The 19399-nt window shown below is 49.9% G+C and overlaps 7 protein-coding genes across 7 annotated transcripts; 3 read left to right on the forward strand and 4 right to left on the reverse strand.

Annotated features, from left to right (window-relative positions):
* Nucleotides 1–1721: 1721 nt before the first annotated feature.
* On the reverse strand, nucleotides 1722–3246 carry KY384_002449 (uncharacterized protein; the record flags this gene model as incomplete). The annotated part of the gene is made up of 2 exons (XM_044810972.1): nucleotides 1722–3088; nucleotides 3222–3246. 2 exons carry the CDS (start codon nucleotides 3244–3246, stop codon nucleotides 1722–1724), a joined length of 1392 nt encoding a protein of 463 aa, XP_044671855.1.
* A 1044-nt stretch (nucleotides 3247–4290) lies between these two features.
* Nucleotides 4291–6068, reverse strand: KY384_002450 (uncharacterized protein; the record flags this gene model as incomplete). Its single annotated transcript, XM_044810973.1, has 4 exons — nucleotides 4291–4708; nucleotides 4795–5234; nucleotides 5290–5685; nucleotides 5715–6068. 4 exons carry the CDS (start codon nucleotides 6066–6068, stop codon nucleotides 4291–4293), a joined length of 1608 nt encoding a protein of 535 aa, XP_044671856.1.
* A 639-nt stretch (nucleotides 6069–6707) lies between these two features.
* Nucleotides 6708–8081, forward strand: KY384_002451 (uncharacterized protein; the record flags this gene model as incomplete). Its single annotated transcript, XM_044810974.1, has 1 exon — nucleotides 6708–8081. The coding sequence occupies one exon, from the start codon at nucleotides 6708–6710 to the stop codon at nucleotides 8079–8081; it is 1374 nt and encodes a 457-aa protein (XP_044671857.1).
* A 588-nt stretch (nucleotides 8082–8669) lies between these two features.
* Nucleotides 8670–12766, reverse strand: KY384_002452 (uncharacterized protein; the record flags this gene model as incomplete). Its single annotated transcript, XM_044810975.1, has 2 exons — nucleotides 8670–11905; nucleotides 11932–12766. 2 exons carry the CDS (start codon nucleotides 12764–12766, stop codon nucleotides 8670–8672), a joined length of 4071 nt encoding a protein of 1356 aa, XP_044671858.1.
* Nucleotides 12767–13921: 1155 nt separating this feature from the next.
* KY384_002453 (uncharacterized protein) lies at nucleotides 13922–15065 on the forward strand (the record flags this gene model as incomplete). Its single annotated transcript, XM_044810976.1, has 2 exons — nucleotides 13922–14497; nucleotides 14559–15065. The coding sequence occupies 2 exons, from the start codon at nucleotides 13922–13924 to the stop codon at nucleotides 15063–15065; spliced, it is 1083 nt and encodes a 360-aa protein (XP_044671859.1).
* A 243-nt stretch (nucleotides 15066–15308) lies between these two features.
* KY384_002454 (uncharacterized protein) lies at nucleotides 15309–16073 on the reverse strand (the record flags this gene model as incomplete). Its single annotated transcript, XM_044810977.1, has 1 exon — nucleotides 15309–16073. One exon carries the CDS (start codon nucleotides 16071–16073, stop codon nucleotides 15309–15311), a length of 765 nt encoding a protein of 254 aa, XP_044671860.1.
* Nucleotides 16074–17531: 1458 nt separating this feature from the next.
* KY384_002455 (uncharacterized protein) lies at nucleotides 17532–19194 on the forward strand (the record flags this gene model as incomplete). The annotated part of the gene is given in 3 exon segments (XM_044810978.1): nucleotides 17532–17942; nucleotides 18012–18549; nucleotides 18569–19194. The coding sequence occupies 3 exon segments, from the start codon at nucleotides 17532–17534 to the stop codon at nucleotides 19192–19194; spliced, it is 1575 nt and encodes a 524-aa protein (XP_044671861.1).
* Nucleotides 19195–19399: the final 205 nt, after the last annotated feature.

Here is a 19399-nt window from a genome sequence, read left to right on the forward strand (position 1 = left end):
CGCTAGCATCATCTGGAGTAGTCTCCTCCTCCTGTCAAGCTATCGTCAATCATGCGAGATTGCAAGATCGAAGGGCAGCAGGCTAATGGATGTCGTACAGCTGCTTGCTGAGCCTTGTGTCGCAAAGGGCCACACTCACGCCTACGCGACAGCCACTGGTTCTGCCTAATGTACGAGGCAGAGACACCCTCCCGTACAGATGTCACTGTCTTAGGGAGAATCTTCCAACCTTGTTCTAGTGGATTACCAAATGAGCAGGCTTATTGCAGCTAATGAATTTGGTCTGGGGTTTGGCCATCGTCGGTACCAAGCGCGCCGCACAATTTCTGCCAAATGTAGCACTGCGGTGGTACTACACGTTTGATTCTATCAAGGCAGAAGATCTACCGCCCACTCTCGTCGAACTAAGCGACTTCTTGTTGAAACTTTCCTATCTGATTACGTTTCTGGGATGCGCAGGTCGGCCACCACTTTCCCAGCTGAATCTGGATGGCGAATGATTCTGGCATACGTCTTCACTTTGGAAGGGTCTAGTGGACCTGAGTATTGCCCGGTGAGAGGAAGAGCTTCCTTTCTTTTGAGGATGATGCGACGGTGGTAACAATGTCTTTCATACACGTGCTTTTGGACTTGCTCGTGCCCAGCTTCCTCATCCGATGTGCCTCCTGGGAGGCTACCCATGTGTTCCGCATTGGAGTCACGCCGGCAATCTGAACCAGCATATCATCACGCATCCAAAGCTCTTCGTGCTTGCACCTGCAGTGGAACACTTGAAACATGCTTTCTTTGAAATTACAATCCCCAAATTTATTTGTTTTGCGAACTTCTTACTATCGAGCGTCAAGGAAAATCATCCATTCTCCCCATACCTTGCGAAATGAACCCTACATCCAACATCCCCTGACACCCGTTCCAACATTGCAGAAAAAAAGCCATGCGCAACATTTGCTGAATATGTCAAGGCTTGCGTGCGTCAATGACCCATTGCCGACTGTCCTTGCTCACCTGCATGTCGCAGCCTTGAGCGTGTGACTTTGCGCTTACTTTGACATTCCAGTACTCTTCAAAGATTGTTTGTGAGCGATTATCTGAGGGCTGTAGGTCGTTCGGAGACAGACATGTTCTGGTGGAATGGGGGCAGGCCAAGGGATGATCCATCCACACCATTTCCAATAATCCACTTGATTTCGATTGACTCTCTGCCCAAAACACCAGAACATAGGAGCAACTACGCAAGTATCCCAGATAGAAAATCGAATATGTAGGAACAAAGGCTTGCTTCATTCCCTATAGAATCTATTACAAAACCACCTGTATCGCGATCTCGTCATCTGTGTAGGCCAATCGTCACAGCCATATACCTATCACGCTCGCGAGTGGAGATTCGCTCGCTTTCAAGTAATTTAAGAAGGCATCTTCTCCTGTCCCTTTCCCTCATCATCTCCCTGCCCTTCCACTTCCACCCTCCTCATCAAAAAGCCGATGACAGCCCAAATCCCGCGCATCGCTTCCTTGCGATCCTCCATCTTAAGTAAATCAAACCAAGGTGACCGTCTCACCTCGAGCTTATACCACGGCTGCTTGCAAGGGATACGGGGTCCTTTGCCGCCGCGCCGTTGGTTCGGGAAAACATCGATATATTTGTTGTGGATGCGTAGGTGGACGATGGAGATGTGGTGATTTAGTGCTGAGAAGAGGTAGATCTGGCATTACCACACGCATCAATCAGCACATATTTCCCGCTTCAAAGGAAATGAACTATGGTCAAGTGTAGATAGTACACAAGAAAGGGGACTCACATCATCATGCTCACACCCCTGAGCCTTCCCAACCCTCAAATACGTAATTCCCTTCTCCCACATCGTCCCCGGCGGCCTAACCTCCTTCCACAGCGCAGCCCTGTTCATCTTCCTGGGCCTCTTCCTCGCCCCGTCCGCTACAGGCACGGTCTCTTCCACCGTCTCCTCCTCCGGAATCCCCAGTTCCCCTCCAGGCCCTCCTCCCCATCGTGGTTTCGTAGCCCACCACTGCTTCTCCCCTGCCTCATCCTCCTGTGTTCCCTCTCGTGCCCGTTTCTGCGCCATCATAAGCATCAATCCCACTTCCCTCAACAAATCCAAGATCTCCTGTTTACCATCTCCAGGGGCGTCTTCGGGGCGGCGGAAGGTTACTTGGTCTCTCGTGAAGACACCGGCGAGGGGCCCCTCGAGGATGCCGCGGCGTGCTTCCCGTGAATTCTCGGGAGTGCGGTAGATATTCCCATTGTGAGGGATGGGGAGGATCATACCTTGGATTTTCAATCTCGGCTGCATGCGCGCGTGTTCGAGGCGGCAGCGGAAACACCAGACTATTGGTTCTACAAAGGCGAAGACGGTGTCTTCGCGGTACTTGCCGGGCATGTTTTTGCCGGTGTCTTTGCGGTGGCCGGTGTAGGTCTCTTCGGTCTGTGAGTCTGTGGTCTGTTCGGGTGGTGCAGCAGTCGAGGATTGCGCTTCTGAGGCGAGATCGTCGATATCCATTGCACTTGATGAAGTGTCGTTTTCGGTGGGTTTGGAATAGTTGTCCGCGCTAGCGTCCCAGTACTCAGCTATATAGGAAAGGTTCTCCCAGAACTTGCGGAAGTGAAATACTCGAGCAGGGGGCCGGTTGGGCTTGGGTTGTAAGTGGCGCATGTTACGGAAGACATCTTCGTTGTCATGAGCAAGCTCTCTTAGTCTGGTGAAGAAGGCCTCGTGCTCTGGAAGTGGACCGCCGTTGCTTAGTGTTGGATGGGGCGGTGTCCTAGTAGGTGAACGTCCAGATTGCCGCGATTTTGACGGATCCTGCTCCCATTCTGACGGTGGTAGATACGGTTGGGGTAGGAGCTCGTCAAGAGGGACGTTGTTCGCCGCATCAACATTGAGTGCCTTAAGATGCTTGTGGTTCGGTCCAGTCCTCAGAATATTGCTGAACAGCTTCACGAAATCGAGATCTTCGGCATTTTCGTCCAGTGGTTCCACCTTTGGACAGCAAACAGGGAAGTCTAATGGTGTCGCAGGAGGTGGAGGAACTCTGGGCTCGTCGTTATCATCAGCCGACTTTGCGGCGGCTGTGAAATAGTCAGCCAAGGTATTCACGCATTACGCGTTTGCAGATAGGAGAGTGAATGAAGAAACCATTTCTCAACTTGGCATGCGACTTAGAACCAACGACAGCCTAATTCTAATTGCTGTCTGAAGCACTGCCTTCGCCTCGGCTGAGCTTCATATCTCACGCTCCTAATACGTGAAGTGGAACTGTACGATTCAGCGGACGAAGATATATGGTTGAATCTCCGTCCACATCATCCGATAATTGAGGTAGCCCTAACCCATGAATTGAAATCCGGATCGCAAGGTTTGGACCAAGCAGCCCGAGCCAGAGGCCAATCTAGGTAACATCCGATACCATAAAGCGTGTGTTCAGTACCCACAGAATGTCTTAATAATCATGAGAAGAGCCAAAATTGTTATCAGAGGAAAAATAAGAACATTCCGCGCGTCTATTGATTGAGGGGACGAGGTTGTACCAACATATTGATGCCAAGTTTCCAAACATGATCCTTTGCGTCTTTCCCGCAGGTAGATGATGGTGTCGATTTAGATTGCATCACTAAAGAGCCTACTTTCCGGAAATGGCCATTCAACGAAAGAGGTGCATTGGATGGATGCTGAACGATATAAAGTCCAAATACTGATAATGAAAATTTGAGTTCAGCTTCGGGGTTTACTTTCGCCGCCCCGAGCTCTGTGTCTTGGCATATTGCACTTCCCCTTTCCAGATTGCCCCTTGGCGAACTAGGACATCAATATTTGTGCACAATAAAGGTCGAATTCATAAGAGATCATGGGTTGAGAGAGAGTAGATCGAGTCATGAGAAATCCTGCAATGTGGCGATTGCTAGAGCGTCACCAGACGGGTGCATGGCTATTTAGTCAACTACACCTCAAGTTAAGGATCAGGCCAAGGAAACCATTAGCCTCGAGTTTCCGGAAGCAAAATGTAGACAACTCCGTCAGACTCGATCGTGAGTAGAAGGGCAAGCATTTCATTGCGCATGAAGAGCAATTCGGTGCGTATGTGGTAGGTATTCATCTATAGCAGACGACTTTGACAAATATGAATCACACTCTACACAAACGCCATTTAGGACCATTTCTGAGAACCATCCCCGAAAACCAAAGATGTCACCTCCAAGTTGCACTCACATCGGCGTCCTTCCTCTTTCCCTGAAGCGGCATACTTTTCATCAACCCTCGAGCCTTGAAACATTTACAATTCATCGTGTTCCTCTGGCTGTTCCTCTCCGCTGTCCTTCACAGCCTCCTTCACAACCTCAGTAGCCTCAGCGGCCGCACTCTTCACACTCTCCGTGGCAGCCTGTGCTGCCGAACCCATCCCCTCTGCAAGTGGCACCTCACCATCCTCCACCCCTTCAGCTTCGGTCGCGTTCTCTGTGGCATCATACTTATACTTTCCGTTCTCCTTGATGAATGCAGCAAGGTCCTCAACGGTGCGAGCGCCGGAATATGTCAAGGGTTCGGACTTGGAGCCGGCGGCGAAGAGCTTGATGGTTGGGAAGCCCTGGATCTCGTCGGGGACGTCATTGGTGGTGGCGTCAACTTTGGCGATTGTGACCTTCGAGTCTGAGGGGTAGCGGGCCGCGAGTTCGTCATATTTGGGAGCCAGACTGGGGGTCGATTAGCTAAGTCAATGGAATGATAGAATGAGATTGGACGAGGAGTAGAGGAATGTGGAGGCTAGAGTGGAACATACGCTTTGCAGTGACCGCACCATGGAGCGTAGAATTCTAGAAGGACATCATTCTCATTGTCGATGACAACGTCATTGTAATTGTGAGCGACGACGACTTGAACTGGACCTTCTTGCTTCTCTGGAATTGGCTCAGACTTGACAGAGGGTTTGATTTTGCCATCGAGGAAGGTTTGGACGAATTTGCCGACTTCTTTCTCGGTGATCTTCTTCTCCTGGTCGTAAGGGAACTTCTGATTCTTGACGGTCTCCTGAATAGCGAAGGCGGGCCAGACACCATTCTTCAGATTCAAGTTTTCGGAATGAGCACCGAAGGCTTTGGCATCAATTGTTGCGAAGTTGATCTTGCCCTTGTGCTTCTTGGCAAGGGGCTTTAGAGTTTCCGCTAATTCAGCACGCTCTTCTTCTGTTTCTGCGAAGATATAGCCAAGCGGGAGTTCAGCCTGTGAATCAACTTTAGTCTAGCTCAGGCTCGTGGGGAGAAGTATAAGAACTCACGGCCATGTAGCCAGCATATGTTTCGGGGCCGACCTCACCCACAAGCGGGGTGGCTGCGTCTTTGATGAACTTGGTGATGATGTCCTTGTCAAATTTGCCGTCGAAGACATCCTTGCCTTCATCAAATGTCTTATATAGTACGATCCCTGGTTGCTTGACGCCCTCAGCTTTAGCTAGCCCCTCATCGTTGGTTGCGCCAAAGAGATAGTCGTCCCTGTGCTTCTCAGCGATTTCGTCGAAGGTGGTATTTGAGGTCTTGTCATCGGCCGGAAAGTAGGCAACGACAACTACTTTGTCTTGCGTTTTGAATTCCTCGATGGTTTCTGAGGTCAGGACAGAGACCGCGGGCATAGCCTGCTTGGTCATATATGAGATGATGCTAGCAACTGTTAGCCCCTGAACGAAGTCTCCCCGCAGATAGGTACCCACGCTGGCGATTTTCTGGCGCCCTGATACGGTTGTGTATTATCTGGGCCTCTGAAGACCTTAATGGTAGGGTATCCTTCCACTCCATAGTCTTTACATAGATCGGCTTCCTCAGTGCAGTCGACCTTCACTAGGGGGATGTCTTTCTCCTTCAACTGTGTCGCAGCTTCTTCATATTCAGGGGCGAGGGCTTTGCAATGGCCGCACCACGGGGCGAAGAACTCTGCTAGGACGAGGTCATGGCTTTTCACAAAGTCGGTGAAGGTATCTTTCTTTAATTGGTGAACGTCAGACTCAGCAGCGACTGCGGCTGCAGCAAAGAGCGCATAGGCGGCGTTCCTGAATGATCGCATCTTGAAATATACAGTCACAGTTTAGCTGCAAGAAGCCGTCAGTTCAGGCAACAAATTGAACGAGGGTGAAAAGGGATGGACTGGGTGGTGGTGGCTTACAGAGCCAGATATACAACATTAAATATATAATAATTTCTAAGCCAAAAGGTCAGGACAACTTGTCCTTCTCACGCCGCACACCCTCCTGCAAGAGGCAGACCAACTACGCAGGCGTGATGATAAATGCTGTGAGACCTCTCCCGTGGGCGGCTGCATAGGGCTGAGTGCTCGGAGGGCGGCGGGAGACTTCTGGGCTTAGGCAAAAACATGTATCATCCTTCGAGGTGAACAACACTTGGCTATGTTCACACAGCTTTGTTTTCAATTTCAAGTTTGACATGTCTTGCTACCATTCATATAATCACGTGTCTAGACTATAATCATATATTTTCTGTTTCCCCTCCAACTCGTTGCATTCCAACCAGCTAACCCCGCGCTGAACGTAAGGCTACGGCCTTATGCCTTCAGCTTGAACCCCACGGGCGGCCACAGCCTATCCACTCACGAATCATGAGGGTGGATGAGACAGGATGAACTGTTGTGCATACAACGCGTTAGAACAGAGATTGCCCTGCAAGACGGTACCAGCAAGCTGCAGTCATGGACAGGCTTGTGAACAGGATGATGGTCGCTCTAGATGGGAACGGTGACATATGGCAAGAGTTCAATGATCCGCCTCCAAATCCTATTCACAGTGCTGGCTTTTGGGCCTGGCAAACCACATGCTGGATCTTCTACGGCTTGGTTTCCCTTGTCTTCGTACCGTGGGCCCTGGCAATGCACCTCGTCTTCTTGGTGCTACTCACCATTAGTGGATGTATGCCTTTCTGGTGGAGGAACGGTCGGAAACCCTTCGTCTTCCTCTACGTCCTGACGGTGATGTTACCGGGCAAATATCTCTGGTATAACATCTTCAGGGATAATCGGAGGAGAGGGAAGGTGTGGGATTTTGAGATGGCCAAGCCGCGGCCAATACCGCTTCAAAAAAGACGTAGGCTGAGCGATGGAGGACTGCTCCAGCCACAAGAAATCTCTCCATTCTTGACCAAATTGCCTGCCGAGATCCGTCTGAGGATCTACAGCTATGTTATCGTGGGTAAAGCAGACTTTCTTAGCATCATGGAGACACAACCTCTGAAGAAGAGAGAGACTGTAAGAAGGAGACCCATGGCCGTTCCTTGCTCTATCTATGACAGTGACAATGAATGGGAGGACAATAATATCGAAAGAAATATCAGAGGCCTTCATCAAAACCCGAGAACTCGCCCGGCTACGAGCCAGCTAGCTATGGGTCTTCCGCTTCTCCGAACCTGCAAGCAAGTCTATAACGAAGCAATCGACCTATTCTACAGCCTACCAGTGTTTAACTTCAAAGATCTTCACAAACCACCATTCTTCATTCAGACGGTATTGCCTCAACGCCTGGCCAATATTCGTTCCGTCCATATCGTTTACGATCAGGCTCACGTTGTGAAACCCAACCATGTGGCATGTGGCACTGCCAAATTTCACCACAAGATTGGCGAATGCAAGTTCTGTAATCCAATACAATGGCTCAATGGCATCAGGGAGCACATGGTCAATCTCAGGTTTTTTGAAGCATACCTTTTCCTCAAGAAAGAACAGCGCCTGCCGAATATGGGAGACACCTGGATACATAGACTGCTTGACTTGCAGGTGGGCCCGAATGGACTACGACAAATGAAGATAGATGTGTCACCGAAACAAGCAGACGATGACATTGCCTTTATGGCTTTGATCGACGAAGACGAGTACGTGAAGAAAGTGAGGCGGCTGGACGATCAATTGCAGCAGAAGCTGAAAGCCGGCATTGAGAGGTACGTTGCTAGTCAACAAAAGCCTCAGGATACTGTGGAAGAGACAAGACAGCCATCGTTGACGATCGAGCCCCCTCCAGAGGCACATACCCGGAATTCTCATAACGATGACACGCAGAATACAGGCATTGGGTGAAGTATATCTTCAATGTATGACGGCAATTTCAACACGCATTTATGTATATGACACTCATTACGCTACTTCATCGAGTTGTCATGGGTGCTGTATTATTAGCGTACCCTCCGGTCTTCTGCCGCAGACGGCTTGAAATGGACATTGAAGGTTGTCAGAACTTAAGGCTTCTTTAAGGGACGGAAGCGGTAACTCCACATCGTTCGAATTCCTGAGCCTAGGGAAGATTCTATCTTATCGACAGGCGAGAGCGTCATGCAAACCATACCGAGTTTTCTTCAAATCAGCATATGGAGAGAAGTTCTTGATCAAAGAAATCGCCTCTTGCTTGGAAAGGTGGATGAAGACGATCAACGTGTCGACGGCTTTCTTGTGTGCACCAAATGAACGACTTAACGAATGATTCACGATTAGGATGAGAGGATCATATCTTGCAATTGTATTATCGACCCTCAAAAGCATTTAGCCTAGGATAGAAACGACTTCGTCTCTGGATAGAAATCGTGCAACGAAAGCCATCAAGATCATTATAACATCAGCCATTGTCTCATTGTCTTGATTCATCCCAATATCACGCGGCCCATCACCTTCTCAAACAGTCTCCTGCGCTTCAGCCCTTTGAGCAACCGAGCCCTTCCTCCAACTCGCCTGCTCATCCTTCCTCCCCATCCCCAACATCTTCTCCCCACGTACCTTTCCCCACCCGCCCCCTCCAGGCGTACAAACCACAATTCTCTCCCCCGGCTTCATAGCAGCCGTATTCTTGCCTCCCAGACTGATCCACCTCTCCTCCTCCTGACCCTCTTCCTTCACCTCGCCCCCTTTCCCACCACCCACCTCCACCCTTCCACCCTTCCTAACCCTCCTAACCCAATAATTCTTCCCCACCCCCGCGTCCCCTCCCCCTTCTAGCCCATACGGCCTATAAACCCTCCGCTCACTCAAAATACTAACCTGCACCGGGATCCTGAACTCGATATCTCTCACCACGCCCTCTCCGCCCCTATGCAATCCCTCCCCCGCAGACCCCTCCCTCAGCGAAAATTCACGCAAGATAACGGGATACCGCCGCTCAAAGACCTCCGCGTCCGTGATGCGCGTGTTGGTCATGTGCGTGTGCACGCCGCTCGTGCCTTCCCACGTGGGCCCTGCCCCGGAGCCGCCGGCTATGGTTTCGTAATAGCCGAAGCCCTTCTCGGGCTCTGCTGCTTGCTGCTTGCCATCTCCCTGCCCTTTAGCGCCACTGTCACTGCCTTTGGAGCCGCCAAAGCCGAATGTCAGATTATTGCAATCGCCCTGACTGGCTGCACAGGCATTGAAGCATTTGAGTATCACGTCCGTGACGCGCTGGCTCGTGAGCACGTTCCCACCCACCACGGCGGCCTGGTCACTCGGGGAGAGGAATGAGCCCTTGGGGATCTTGACGGTGATGGGTTCGAGACAGCCTTGGTTCAGCGGGATGTCTTCGGAGATGAGGCTGCGGAGGCAGTAGATTATCGCGGAGTAGGTGACGGCTTCGGGGGCGTTGATGTTGCCGTAGACTTCGGCGCCCGTGCCTGTGAAGTCGAAGGTTGCTTCGCCCTTTTCGGGGGAGATGGAGATGGAGAGGCTGATAGGGGAGCCGTCGTCCATGTAGTCTGTAGCTTTTAGTGAGCCTTTTGCTGAGGTGGATGTGCTGGGGAAGCGCTCAGCGATGGATTTGAGGAGGTTGCGCACCGCGAGGGAGGCGTTGGATTGGATTTGGCGCATGTAGAACTGGACGACGTCTTCGCCGTAGTCGGAAATCAGGGTGGAGATCAGGTTGATGCCTTTCTGGTTCGCAGCGATTTGCGCTTTGAGGTCGTTCATGTTGTCGGCGAGACAGCGGGTGCCGCTGCATCCTGGGTACTGGGCGGGTTCGTGATAGAGGAGGTTGGTGATTCGGGTTTCATTGAAGGTGCCGGCGCTGACTAGAAGTTCGGATTTTATGGCTGCTCCTTCTTGATAGAGCTCGCGGGAGTGAGGAGGCATGCTGCCAGGGAGAATACCGCCAATGTCAGCATGATGAGCGCGAGAAGCGACGTAGAAAACAATTTCGTTGTTGCTGAAAGAGGGGGTGATCACTGTGATGTCTGGGAGGTGAGTCCCCCCGAATTCAGGGTGGTTAGAAACGATTACGTCGCCTGGCTTCAGCTTGCCTTTCCAGATGGCGGCTTGCGTGCTTACACAAGTGGACATGCTGCCAAGATGGACAGGTAGATGGGGTGCATTGGCTACCAGACCGCCGCTGGAGTCAAAGAGGGCGCAGGAGTAGTCGAGACGCTCCTTCACGTTTGTGCTGACGCTTGTCTTTTGTAGTGCTCGGCCCATGTGTTCGGCGATGGCCATGAAGCGGTGGGCGAAAATGCTGAGCATGATAGGATCGACCTCAGTTGCGTTGACTTTCTTTCCTTGACCGCCGTCTTCGCCTATGTTGATGACGACGTGTGTCTCGATGATCAGAGCTGAAGCCCCTGGGGTGACAACTATTGTTTGCGTTCCATCAGCAAGAATTGCAGGCCCCTGAACCCGATGACCAAGATCGAGGTTCTCTAGTTTGTAGATTGGAGTGTCTAGTCGTCCACCTTCAAAGTACACCTTGGAGGTGGCAAATTTCCTGCTTTCTGGTACATTTTGAGGTTTAACATCTGCCAGCTGCTTATCGACAGTCTTTTCCAGTCCTTCAAAGCTCTTGCCGATGCCTCTAGCACGGACATCATCAATAATAATATCTCGGTCCGGCAGAGTGAAACCGAATTCTTGTTCGTGCTGCTTGACGAATGCCTTGCCGAAAGCCCAGTCATCCGCATCGAAAGACTCCTTGGCTTCTTGTTCATTGGGTCTGATGATCATCAGTGCAGACTCGGTACCTCGATACCGCATGTTAAGATATTCTTCGAATACTATACTTTCTTCAGGGAAGCCTTGATCTTTCAGCGTGGCCGTGGATTGCTTCTTTAGACCTGCCATTGTCTTCTTGAGATCATCAATTACTTCGCCTTTATCAGACCATGTCTTTGATTCCGGTAATTGATTCTCGGCCACAACATCTGCTAGTGCCATGCCGTACGCTGAAAGCACGGATGAGTATTTATGGACTAAGATCTGAGTAATTCCTAGGCTCTCTGCAATTGCAACTGCATGCTGTCCACCAGCGCCACCAAAGGTTGCCAGCCGATGTTGTGAAGTATCATGACCTTTAGCCTCCGTCAACGAACGAATAGGACGTGTCATGGTTTCATTTGCAATCTTGATGAAGCCATAAGCTACTTCATCAGCGGTCATCTCTTTTTCTTTGTCTTCTCCTGCAACCTCCATGTTGATATCAGCCGTTAGCTCCTCAAATTTCTTCTTGCTTGCTTCCTCATCGAGTCCTTGGTCTTCAGTCTTTCCAAAGATCTTGGGGAAGAAATCGGGCAGGAGCCGGCCAAGAAGCAGATTGGCATCTGTGACCGTCAATGGGCCGCCCTTACGATAGCAGGCGGGCCCAGGGTGAGCACCAGCAGATTCAGGTCCGACAACAAATAGGCCGTTGCGGAAGAAGAGACGAGAGCCTCCACCTGCCGCAACTGTATTGATGTCAAGCTGCGGAGATTGAATGGTGACGCCAGCGGTAGTTGTTTCAAATACATGATCATACCTCCCGGCTCCATATCGGCTTACATCAGTGCTTGTGCCACCCATATCAAACCCGATGACCGGAATTTTTGTAGTGGAGTCATAGGATGTCATTGCGTAGCCCACAACCCCGCCAGCAGGACCGGACAATATCGCACGCAAACCAGAGAAGCGAGCTACATCGACAAGCCCTCCATCAGATTGCATGAACTCACACCGAGCTCCCTTGGCACCTGCCTCTTTTTTACGCTCTCTGTCCCCAGACCACCTTCGAAGCCGGCTTCAAAGCCCGCAATGTACTTCTTAATGGCCGGAGTCAGGTATGCGTCTGCGCACGCTGAAGTTGCGCGAGGCACCAGCTTAATCATTGGCATCAACTCATGACTTAGACTCACATGCTCAAAACCAATGTCTCTTGCTATCGTACCGACAAGGGCCTCATGATCACGAAATGTGTAGCCATGAACGAGGCAGACTGCGATGCTTTTGAAGCCCTCCTGACGCAAATCCTGAAGTTGAGATCTTACCGTGTCCTCGGAAGGTCTCTTCAGAATACGGACCGCCTCTCTGGACAATCCCTTGACTAAGTCATTGGTGTCGGACTCGTCATCTATTTGTGTGGTATGCCTTTTGGGATCCTCTGCATAGTCTTCGAGCGTCACCCTTTCGTCGATCTCAACTACCTTTTCGTAAAGAGTCTCGGGTTTTCGTATTGCAAGATCAAAGATTTTTGGCCTTGATTGATTGCCAATGGCCAAACAGTCTTTAAAGCCCTTTGAAACTATCATCGCAATTCGCTCACCTTTTCGCTCTAGTAACGCATTAGTGGCAACCGTGGTACCCATTCGTATGCTTTCGATCTTCGATGTATCTAGGAGCTTCCCTCTGGGTATCTCTTGGCCAGTAAATGTGGACATAAGTCTTCGGATGCCTTCCTGTGGAGCATCGTCGTAATTGAAATCTTGGGACAAAAGCTTGATGATTATATCGTCTTCCATCTTACCACTGCCTGGATTGCCTACGCAGTCCGTGAAAGTACCTCCCCGCTGCATCTAGTCAGGAATGCGCTCGGAAGCATGGTGGTCAGAAAGAGTCTCACGTCTATGGCAATCCTAATGCCACGCCCTTTTTCAGTCGCCATTGCAAAGGAAGTGAACTCCTTTTATTTAGAAATTTTGAAACAAGGTAGACAAGCGCTTGATGATTATTATATCACTAAGAGAGGAGGGAAATCATGCAAATCGATATTGTACATTCGGACTTGAGATTGCGGGATTGATGCGAAAACTGTCAAGGAGTGCGGGCTCCTGGGAACACGGTCAAATATATACAAGAAGTGCAAGGCTACAATGATGAAAGACAATCACCGATCGGGCGTTGACGACAAGCCATTCATCAACTGAACGGACAACGACAGGGCAACTTTAGCCGGGCCTTCCACCATTCCCTTTGACTGCCGAGGGGACGATTTCCCCCAATTTTATGCCTTGTCGTCAGCCTCAACGATCACGTTGGAAGAACAACACTCAAGTCTGCGAGTGTGAATAGTTCTAGACAAGAATCGAGTCCGGAAACACAACTAAATGTAAGCAGAGCCAGCTTCGCTAACGGCAATGTTTATCTCACGCGTCAATCAAATTGATATTTCGAAAAATGCAGCAAGATGATAAGGAGGTGGCATAAGACAATTTGTGATGTGAGGTGTATCAAGTGAAGTAGGGAGATCAAAATAAAGGATCACGTATTCGTTTCCATGTTCGTGCGTGTGATTGCAGGTTTTGTTTGGATTCCTGTTGATTAATTTAATTTATCAATTCATTCGGTGCATATCCTGAATTACATTGTGTTCTACAGCAAAGCCTTTCGAGTTGAGAAATCTCTTTACCTGAACAAAATATCAGTAGTATAGAATAATGTGCTGCGTATTGACCTCGCATTCTCTTAGCCTTGCATACTGAGTAATTGTCAGAAAAGTCACATTTCGAATGATCGATCTTGTCATAATGGCATTTTGAGCCATTGGCTCTTCGAACATTTGTCAATCACTCTAATCTGCAATTACTTACGACTTTGGTAAAGAGACTTTCGATTGCGCCATGCATTGATCAGTCATCGACGTTGGTGGTACGACATTCCAATAGGCCTGGTGGGCCTGCCAAAACGTTCGGAAAGAGGCTGTGGTGGTAGAATTACTGCCCGAGCTCATCATGTACCACAACCCCACCGCCCGCACCTTCCGATCCACCTCCTCCATCGCCCCCGCAGTCCTCGACTTCCACAAAACCCTCCCCTCCTACGCCGCTACGCCCCTTCTCCGCCTCCCAAACACGTTCTCCACCTCGCTCGGCCTCTCCTCCGTCTTCCTAAAAGACGAATCCAACCGCTTCGGGCTCCCCGCCTTCAAAATCCTCGGCGCACCATGGGCCTGTTACCGCACAATCATCAAGAAACTTGCACTTTCGCCCACTGCGTCTTTGCAGGATATTGCTGCGGCTGCCAGAGGGAGGGAAATTAGGTTTCATGCCGCTACGGATGGGAATTTTGGGAGGGCCGTGGCGAGGATGGCGGGGACGGTGGGGGTTGAGAGCAGGATCTATGTGCCGAGGATTATGGTTGAGGAGACGAAGAGGTTGATTGGGTCTGAGGGGGCGGAGGTGGTTGTGGCGGGGGGTGATTATAATGATGCTGTGAAGACGGCGGCGCAAGGGGCTGAGGAAGATAACGGAAGATTGGGGCTGTTGGTGCAGGATGATGCTTGGGAGGGGTATGAGGAGGTGCCACAGGTGAGTCAGATGTGCTTTGAACATTATTCGCTTATTTTTGGTTGATGCTGAGGCGGAACAGTGGGTGGTGGACGGTTACTCGAGCATGATGCTCGAAATTGATGAGCAGATGCATGACGCCGTAGAAAAATCCCCTGATATGGTGGTTGTGCCGGTAGGCGTGGGTTCGTTGGCTCAAGCTGTAGTAGTTCATTTCAAATCTAAAGATCAATCCCCTATGGTGGTGACTGTGGAGCCCGACACAGCAGCTTGTCTGAAAACCAGTCTGGAAGCAGGCCACAGGGTCACCATAGAGACTGGAGACACAAATATGTGTGGTATGAATTGCGGGAGTGTTTCATTCTTGGCCTGGCCATACCTGAGAGATGGAGTGGACGCTAGTGTGACTGTGACGGACGAGGAGTCTAGCAGAGCCTTACAGACTCTAAGAGATATGGGTATCAGTACCGGTCCTTGCAGCGCAGGTACACTTGCTGCCTTACTCAAAGTTTGTGAGCGAGACAGCAGTACGCTTGGTTTGACGGCTGCCTCCAACGTCGTTATTCTGGGGACAGAGGGGCCTAGGTGATTAGTTGAATTCTAAAGCGAAGTCGTGAACGCTACCATTTTGGTTTTCATAGCTGGATTGTTTGCTTGCGAATGTTGAAGGGCAATTGGACTACTATCACTTGTCTAATTAATAGACTTGCTAAGGTGCTAGGCCACGAAAGATACATTGTAGAACCGCGACAACGAAGAGCAAAGGGCAAGGAAGGCGAGATGAAGCAGTTATTTGCACTTATGAGAAGACGAAACAACAGAATTTCGAGAATTAGAGGTCTCCTATAGCGGCCTCATCCGCAACAGCATCGGCCATATCGCCCATCGTCTTGAACTGCCAAGTGAAGGCCACCTTGTCCTTCACTTCGTCTAATGGGCCCCCGCTCCTTTCAATCCAGACGCTGGTGAGGCCTAGCTGCTTGGCAGCGACATGATCTGCCTTCAGTCCATGACCGGTGTGCAGCACCTGCTCTTTCTCAACGCCAAAGTCCTCTTTTGCATGGTTGAACAAGTAGTGAAAATTGTTCAGATCGGGTTTGTACGATCCAATATTCTCAGCAGTGTATATTGCATCAAACTTGACGCCTTTCAATGCTCCGGCAAGGGTATCTTTGAAGCTTTCGTTGTCGACGTTCGAAAGTACGACAAGCTTGTAGTCTTTTGAAAGGCGGTGCAGAGCTTCCACAGTATCTGGGAAGGCCTGCCAATTCTTTACCTGCGAGCCGAAAGCTTCGATCTCGATTTCAGAAGGCTTGGGAAGGGATAGGGTAGCTGCAAGGTTGGTGTAAGCACCAGAATATAGTGCTCTGTAATTCAAACCCGGCTGTGTACGGCATAAGGCCTCCTCTTCCTGGTGGAAAGCCGCAATAGTCCCATCAAAATTGTTCTGGAGAGGATGGTTCGTAGGAAGTTTCGCCACGAGAGGCTTTAATTGGTCAAAGGTCCCGGTTTCCCAGTCGACCAGCGTGCCGTAGACGTCGAAGGAAATCAATTTGAAATCACGGAGCTCGTTAGAGTCGTCAGGGCGAACCTTCATGGCTGCGGCAAGTACCTATCCGGAAGCGAAACAGCCTCGATGCCGGTGGTCCAACACGTGTGTTCGAATGGTCGTCAACCATGTGGCACGGGCATGCGCCGGAGAAGGTTGTCACCGATGACGTTTCGTCCCGCCATTCGACGTCTGAAAGACCCATCGCGTTTTACAGACTGTCTTGAACATCCGAACACTCCAGCAGCTCCGTCACCGACTTGATTATCTGTCTAGCCTACGATTCATCTCGTTAGATATCGCTAGTCATATAGTCGAAACCAACGCGGTACCGTTGTGCCTCAGGGGCGTGTCTTAGTTTCCTTTTATGGCTTGACATACGACCAGAGCCGGACCTGTATGCTTGCACGTGGCGTCAGTAGCATACTCCAACATCTATCTACTGGCCGAAACGGTGACCCGAAGATGTTCCTTCAGCATTATTGGTACGTACTGACAGGTTCCTGCTCTAATCATATCTTCATTTGGATCTAATCGACCATATAAGCCGTGGGGGCCTCCAATTTACTTCAATTTAGCCAATAATGCTTCGTCATTCATCCACGATGCGGATCAGCTCCCTTCTCTGACCACTATCCTCGCCTTGACCGAGTGCTGCTCTCATTTGCAGCATCACCAGGTAGCATCGCCAAATGCAGCCCTGGAGAATTACTTTCATCGTGCTCATTCTTATTCTATCCTAGCAATTGTCTTCCAGTTGGTATCCCAGTACTACGTCCATCTTCATTGTTGGTTCAGGATATGCCCCTTTCGATAGTCTCTTACGTCCGATATTTGTGGCCTGCCCGGTCTCTGGATTGACCAATCTCATTGCGGAAATCTGCCATGTTTTGGCAGAGTCCTTCTGAATATCAGCTGCGCCTCGAATGACTTCAGTGCTATTCAATGATTTAATTCAGTTGGAGACCTGGAGGGGTTTCGCCAGCCTGTTCTTTGCTTTTTTTCCAACAAGTCTGCCTAAAGATTTGTCTATCAATTAAGGCAAGTTTTTATGGTATAGCAAATTTGGATGTGTGAGAAAGCCCACTTCACAGACATGAAACGGTCTTTGAAAGCGTAATAGTCTCTTGTTCTCCGTAGGGTCTCTCTTCGACATTTTATGTAAAGGATATAAGTATTGCGTACTGCTGGAGTATTTTCTTGAAAAATCGTATGAGAATTTGCTCGTTATAGTCTTTCGCCGCTAAATTATAGAGATATTTCTCCCCTTCTGACGCTTCTCGTTGTTATTAGAAGCTACCTTTTCTTTTGATAGGCCAGGACGCCACCATGTTAGCCACGTTTTGTTTATTTCTTCTCTCCTCTATCGTATTATGCAATCCATTGGCCCCAACTCCGGTTATGAAGCGTCAAGATAGCAATGCTGCTCCGTCAATTACAGCCTCCTGTTCCTTCACGTCGACGACATATCCCACGACTGGAACATCTGCATCCTACTTTGCAAGTATGGGACTTACGGGCGAGCAGAAGTGGTGCCAGTGTGGCGGTGTCATCGCGGGCATCAATCTCGCTACCTCTAGCACGTCTACCACCAGCTACTGTGCAACGGGTGGTGGCGTACCGCTTGGTTTCACTCAGATCGCTGCTGATGGTAGTGGCAATCCCGTGGCGACTGGAGCACCGCAAGGCACCGGCTCTGGACAGTGTGACGACGGCAGCACGGTCGATGAAAAATGTTTCAACGACCTGGATCTACCTGACTACCTTACTAAGTGGTGGTCCGATAACCAGGGTAAGTGCGCTGGGTTGACCTTTGCAAATTGCTTTTACAAGGTCCAAACGAAGTATTCGCCGAGCAATTGTTCCCAGATCAATATCGAAAGCAACTGTGATCAGCCTAAGTGGGACGACTTCAAGGTAAGCTTTCTGGGATTCAAGAAGCTCTAGCGGTTTTTGGGCTCCTTTGTAAGGCTAACCCAGCAGCAGGGCACAGGAAATGCGGCACAAAACTTCTACGTTGCTTGGAACATCTATCAAACGAACGGCTTCTTCACTGATATGTGGACAGCTATAGGAAGCGGAGAGCAATCAGCACAAGCTGCTTTAGGCCAAACGATCGCTCTTCTGAAACCTCCTGAGAAGACCAATGTTCTCTTGAACGACATCTTGATGGCGCTCACCTTCGCCCTGGCACTTTATGCTGAAGGAACCATAGCCATGAAAGCATTGATTAGGACAGCACCAGGTTCCGCAACACTGTTCGGCAAAATATTTCCTGAGGGTGTGATTGACAAACAGGTAGCGACCTGGCAAGACGTTGCTGACAGTCTTGGAACGGTCACCAAAGCATGGCAGGACTCAATGGCTGAAGGTTTGCCAATCTTGCAAGACGACGTACAGCAATTTGTGAAATGGAGCCAAGAGTCAGGCTTGTCAGGAAATAGACCAAGCCTGAATGCTCTTTCCAATGATATGGCAAAGGCATTGACAGCGTATGGCACTTCAAAAGCAATCGCAGATTTAGGTTGGTCGATTTCTCACAGTTGTGACATCTGCGCGACGGCTGAAACAGTACTCTGCAGGTATTGTAGTGGTTCGTGCACCTGATGTCGATATCCATGCCCTTCAAAACAGCGGAACGAAATTGACCTGGGATACTCATTGTCAAGATGATTACCAAAGCGGTCTTTGCGGCGATGGGTATTTCTATGACGGCAAAGACACCTACGCGCTGACAGACCCAGAACATCAAACCCACTCCTACAAGGACGTTCTTGAGAAGCTCCTCACTGGCGACTCGCCCAAGACAGATGGCAAATTACTCTTCACCTCGGCATTTGACTGCATTGCGCGCATGGGCAAGAATGGAAACAACGAACCTAAGATTGACCCCCAGAATCCCGAGGCGTTATCTTGTTTGTCTACTGCAGCTGTATGTACATGGAAGATGGATGGCTTTGGACCGCTGGTAGAGGATGATACTTGTAAAAATCTACCAAACAAACAGGCTACGCTACCAAGGTTCGGGATCAGTGGTTGCATTGGGCATACTGAGTCAACCACGAGCGAAGACGTGCCCAAAGTGTACATGGGACCTGGGCTTTGGGCAGACAACAAGGGTATCACCGATTTAGAGGTCTATGACTGGTGCAACAACATTGATGTATGATGCGTATGATGCATGATGCATGAAGATCCTCCAAAGTTCATGGACTCGGGGACTAGTGATGGTGCCTTATCTTACCTTATCTTAGCGCGACACCTTCCCAGATTGGGACTAAATCTTCGTTCAATCAATGTTTACTCCATCGCCACGCAAAGCGCGTACGTATTCATCATCCATTTGTCATCCATACTCCATTAGGCATCCACTG

This window comes from Bacidia gigantensis (genome assembly GCF_019456465.1).
Source record: "Bacidia gigantensis strain McMullin 20006 chromosome Unknown contig_156, whole genome shotgun sequence".
NCBI lineage: Eukaryota > Fungi > Ascomycota > Lecanoromycetes > Lecanorales > Ramalinaceae > Bacidia > Bacidia gigantensis.